At 30.0% G+C, this 6275-nt stretch overlaps 1 protein-coding gene across 1 annotated transcript; it reads right to left on the bottom strand.

Moving 5' to 3' along the window:
• Positions 1-4257: 4257 nt before the first annotated feature.
• On the bottom strand, positions 4258-6003 carry LOC133819218 (probable membrane-associated kinase regulator 1). Its single transcript, XM_062252412.1, has one exon. The coding sequence runs from the start codon at positions 5878-5880 to the stop codon at positions 4678-4680; it is 1203 nt and encodes a 400-aa protein (XP_062108396.1). The 5' UTR covers positions 5881-6003; the 3' UTR covers positions 4258-4677.
• Positions 6004-6275: the final 272 nt, after the last annotated feature.

The raw sequence follows: 6275 nt of genomic DNA, 5'->3' as shown, positions 1-6275 counted from the left end.
AAAAGATTAACAAAAGTTTATACATTTATATATAATAAAATTTATTATGCCCATGATACACAAAATTAGATCTTATAAAATGAGAAGAGTACATTACTATTTGGAGGTAAGATATTTAAATATATGGAGCAAAACAAGTGAGCTCCCCTTTCAAAAAAAAAAAAAACAAGTTAGCTGCCAAAAACATAAAGTGTATTAATGAAAAATCAGCATCATAAAAAGTGTATTAATAAGAACATTTTTGTATCTTGTTATATATCTAAACCACTAAATCATTTTTTACAATCTTCCCACACCCCATGTGAACTTACTGTATCATTAAATTGAATATAATGGCGTTATCCACACCACATAAATAATATATTTATTATATTATTTATATCTTTCTAATTCTCAATATTATTAGATTTTAATATATATTATAATAATCATATTAAAGCTCAGGCAGATAAATTAGCACACGTAACAGTTGGATGATTCATATAAAAATAAATTGAAACTCTTTTTCTGTCTGTTATATCAATTTATATTTTATGATCATGTCACTCTTTTTACGCAGCTATATCTTTTTAATAAATTAATAGATATCTAATAGTAGGTTTTTTAAAATATGATATTGCCTGAATATTTTATTGAACGGACAAATAAAAAATAAATATATAAAACATTGAGCTAGACTAATTATTACAATTTAATAACATAATTTCAAAATTAATTTCTCAAATTTTTATTTTCATAAGTATTAAATCTATATGCTAATTAAATTATTATTTTCTACCAAAAATTCCCATATTCTTTATTTTACGCTACCATCCAATTATTAAAAGAATGGATATTTACAATTATATACATATAATATAAAATAATTACAATAATTACATACAATATTTTATTTATAAAAATACATTACCATATCATTAAAATATACATGAATTATAAATATTTCTGAAATCCCGAATTTATCATTTTTCTGAATTTTCAAAAGTAACATTTTAGTTACTTATAATAGTGATAAGTTAACAATTTGCTACTTTTTCATAAATAATATTAATTTTAGAGCATATTATTTCATATACATTTTGGTTACCTCCAAAATTTATTTGTTGAAATTTTTTTATCTTAAAAAAACTAATTAATCTTTTTAAGGTTATATTACAATATTTTATTATTTAAATACTTTTACGCTACTTTCAAATTTGTTTTAGAGACTAACGAGTTATAACAAATTACTATATGGTTTATCATCAAAAGTTATTCTTAGTAGACTATAGTAACCTTTTATAATGACAAATTTTAATTCACTTTTTAGTCACTGATGTAATTTACATGTAAATAATAATATATTTTTTATTAATCAAACAAAAAAAAAACTTAGAAGTTACTTTCAAATTATAATAAAAAATTCACATTTTGAATTTTTATTATGAATTTTTGTTTAATCAAGTTAACAAGCATCAACATACTTAATTTTTATATACAGCACAATAATTTTGTGTTTAAAACACTATTTGGTTTCCTTATTAGTTTATTTAGAAACCTATCAAAATTACTTTATAAAATAGGCTAATTTAGAATACTATTTGGTAACTTTTAAATGTGAAATGACAAAATACTTTTTAGCAACCCATCAAGTTGATTGGTATATTAAATTTTGTTTAAGTTTAAAGTTTCATTACTTTTTGGTTAACCAAATATAAAAGAAACTAAAATGTTACTTTTAATTATGGTCATCTTCTCCGGTAACGACAAGAAAACATATGCTTCCCATTTATCAATTTAATCATCTTCAAAAATAGGTCGTGATGATACTACTCTTGAGCCAAAACAACCATTAATGTAGCCAGAAAAAGCTTATAAAGTCGCAAAATACCCATAAACTCACTAGAAAAAATACCAACGAATGGTATTTTGAATATTGTCAAAACATTTGACATATTTTGAATAATTAGAAGGCCTAATATTTTTTTAATTTAAGACATCTCATTAAGCATCAAAATTCAAATTTTCCTTTGATAATAAAGTTTTATACGTTATTTTTTAAATTAAAATTAAAGAAAACGTATAATAGGGTAGTTTTCTCTTAAAAGAAATGCTAACAAGTACTACAAATATTAATATAATTATAGAGTTCACATAAAAATTTAATAAATTAGAATATAAATATTAATACGTGGTGTTCAATACCACATATAACAATTAAAAAATATATATCTAAGAGTGCAAAATTGTAATTTTAAAAAAAATCTTTTAATTACTAAGAAATTAAAATTTTGAAAAATTGAGTTATTAACATGAAAATATGCTCATTTTTAAAAAGGATTAAAAAAATTGAGAGGGCGGTGGTCTATTTTGTGTGTGTGTGCCCCCGCCGTGTATTCAGTGGGGGCGTCAGGTTTAGATTCGGAAAAAATCTGTGGAGGAAGGCGGTGAAGGGCCTAGCCACCAATTGATTGACAGGTGTAAGGTTCAGATTAACTCATCACCAATCATCAAAGTTTCACCACCGTACAATGTACTCCATCAATAATAGACTTACACTTACACACATTCACTCACCGCATCTAATGCGCGTACTTTCACTTTCCGCCTTTCAGTGTAAATGGTTTGACCAACGGTCAATGTAAAGGCTTGTACTTTTTTTCTTTTCAAAATTTTCAATTATACCTTTCTTGGAGAGGTACTATTATTTGCATAGAAAGTGTAACAAACTTTTAATTATTATTTTTTTAAAAAGAGTGAAACAAACCCTATGTTTCATGAGTTGGGTCGTACGATAAATGTAATTATTATTGATGGCATAATATAAATTAAAAGTTAGGTTTTTTCTAGCTAGCTAGCCAAATTTTGTAGAATGTGATTAATTATTGCCACATTGGCACAATGAAATAATTAGTTCGATAAATGAAAAATACATGTTTAGAACTTTATTGGTTAAAAAATAATAACATATTTTTTATTTAATAATCATAATTAATGGGCGTTAACTACTTTAGATTTTAATTATTCCTTTTTGTATGATTCTAAATTGACGATGTACTAGTTTTTTTTATCCATATATTGTATTAATTTTCAAAAGAAAGAAGAAAAATAAAGATTCAATAGAATTTTCGCTTATAATTTTAGTATTATTTTCTTGCCCCATATTTTTCTAATATATGTTTGGAAATAACTGCGTATTACTAGATCGTATAATTATTATGGTAGTAATTGCATATTTAAATAATTATATTATATATTTTAAAATATAAAGTGTATTTAAGTGATGATTATTTATGAATTTATATTATAATGTTTGATAAAATAGATACTAATTACGCACAAAAATAACAAGAATTAAAAAGTGTAATTAAGATTCCTCAATTACCTTAAATTATATAATTAATATGTAATTACATAAACAAACAAACATATCAAATTAAGTAATTATTCTAAATTACACTCAAATTCCAATAAGTTAATGCCCAAACACACCCCATAATAGTTATCCAGGAAGTTGATTAAAATTTAGGGACCACATCAACTTAAAAAATACGTCATCATTTGCGACCATGCTATTACCAAAAAATATCTATAACTTTTTTTTAAGGGAGTTCATTGTTATTATTTATATGTAAAATAATAGACTGAATTAGCTCACAAATTCAATACAATTGTTTTAAATCTCTTTTTGAATTTGCATTCAATACAATTAATATTATTGCCCCTTCTACATAGACATGTACCAAATTCGTGCACCGACATGTAGATTATATAGATCTTTTCAAAATACTCACTTTTATTGATATTTGTCCTATACATACAATAGATTCCCCACAATATTGATTTTTAATTTCACAATTGATTATTAGCTATATTTTCGGGATATATTTGTAACACGTTAAAAAAAATTGCATATTATTTAAATTGAAAAGAAAAACGCTGAGAGAAAGTTCATGGCTGCTTCGTGTGCAATAAATACGAGTTATGAAGCTTCATTTAAACTTTTGCACATGGACGTGGTCGACTAAGACCTCGAAACCAATTAGAAATTTGTCCTTTTTATTTTTTATTTTAATTTCCCCATTATTATTATACGTAACTAAGTCAGAACTCGTATAATCAATATCTTAAACAACACATAAAAATGCATTAAATGATTTAGTTTTTTTTTTTTACAATATTCGAGCTATGACGTCCTAAAATGACAGTCAGGTGATCTTAAAAGTCATATGACAATACAAGTAACGTTATATTTGATGAAGAAGAAAAAGACGAAAAGAGTACAAATTCCAAAATTTATAATAAAAACATTCACAGACTTCGGTCATTATCGATTCTCATTTTCTGAACAAAATCCAAATCACCGTTACAGAATACCGTTACATAATTCACATGCAACCATTTAAAATTTAATAAAAATAAAAATAAGTACTCTAGTATTTTTGGGCTTCTAAATGACATGATATTTTCTGGCTACAAAGATCATCGATATACTCATCCTACAAAACAAACACTTAGAAAAAGACAAAAATTAAGGACACGAAATTTGAAGATAATAATATTTTTTTTTTCTTTCGACCAGTTAATTATATATATAAAAAGATTTAATCAACTTTTATCGTTAATTATTAATAATAATGATAATATATATTAATATTACTATTATTAACTTCAAATCTCATTACTGACCGCCATAGTCTAGTTCTGAGTCAACAAAGAGTTCTTGCAATGAGCTATGGCACCTTGAATTGCACTCTGTAGTTCCTCCATGGATGAAGATGCATTCGTATTCATATCCCCATTGTAACCACTTCCACCGCCGCCTCTGGAGCCGCCGGAGCCGGCGAAACCTGGTCGGCAAAGCACGCCGGAGTGGCTTGGCGAGGACCGTATCGAAGATGGGCAGCTCGAGATGCAGCTTTTCCTTCTTGGGTACCTCAAATTCCCGGAGAACGAGTGAGAAAACGCTCCGTGATCTTTATTACTATGATAATTATTGCCTGATGATGATGATGATAGTGGTTTCGTACATTTAGTCGTCGTTGACTTTGAGGAAGAAAACGACGTCGTTTTGATAGCCGGAGCTGTCATTAAACGACCGAGTTTTTGTTGTCGTTGATGTTCATGCTCCTCCTCCAGCTGCTGCACTACGGCCGCCGCCGCCCCTTGCTTTTGCGACAATTTCTCGTACAGAGGCTTAACTTTCTTCATGTATTTTCTTATAACCTCTTTCGCCGTTGTGCTCATTCGTTTAACGGAGGAAGAAGACGACCCAGATAGCCCGGGTACGTTATCCGGGTCACGGTGGTGAGAAACCACCGCCGTCGCCTTAGGCTCCTTCTTGAAAACGGATGAGAATCTCGCCAGAGAGAAGTACTTACTGTTATTACTCTTCTTGATATGAACGGCATTATTAATAAAGTTATTAATGCCGCCGCCGTGAGCGGTGGTGGCGAGGCGTTTGAACTCTTCTTCCTGATCAGTAACCGAGCTTGGTCTGGAAGAGTCACAAGACTCCGCAGAAGCTAGCAGAACGAGGTCGCTGTTGAAGGAGGAGTGAGACTCGTTCGAAGTGCTACTACCGGTGGAGTCACGTGAGGCGGTGGTGGTGCTGGCGTCGGAGGAGGAGGAGGTGGATGAGGACGCGAGTAACAGGGTTCGAACCATGGAGAGGCGTGGGGAGAGGTGGAGTGGAAGTAGTTGGCCCTTGTAGAAGAGCTCGTCGGCGGGTCGGCAGTGAGCGGTGGAGGACTTCCGTGGCGAGACGGAGATGGTGAACTCGAAGTCGGATGAGGACGACGAGGAGAACGAGTGTGACGGCGATGGTGGTAGAGTTTGTGATTTGGGGTGGTGGTGGCGGCGGTTGTGGTGCTCTCCTTCTCTTGTTGTTCTCCTCCCCATTTTTGTGGCTACATTATAGTCTCTCAATATACAAAAGAAGAAAGTGTTATTATTGAGAAGTAGTAGTAGAAGTATGCTATTATTATAATTCAAATTTTGCTGAGATTTTTAGATGAAGGCTTTTATGTACTAGTAGGGGTTTTTTTTTTTTTTTTTAGTTAATTTAATTAAGTGCCCCACGCGCAATGGTGGGATCGGTTTACAGAACATTAAACACACGCGCCACCACCATGCTTCAGTTAATATGTATATATAAATATATTCTTTACTTTCTTTATTTCGATTATTAACTAAGGTTGTTGTTGGTGATTAATTTTAATTTGTGGGTCAAATTATTTAGCTGTTTTTGGAAATTGTAGATCTAAGTTTTTGAGAGCCGATCACATGGGGGATGA

The sequence above is a fragment of the Humulus lupulus genome, chromosome 2, assembly GCF_963169125.1.
Source record: "Humulus lupulus chromosome 2, drHumLupu1.1, whole genome shotgun sequence".
NCBI classification, from domain to species: Eukaryota; Viridiplantae; Streptophyta; class Magnoliopsida; order Rosales; family Cannabaceae; genus Humulus; species Humulus lupulus.
This window is presented reverse-complemented; position numbering and strand designations above follow the sequence as displayed.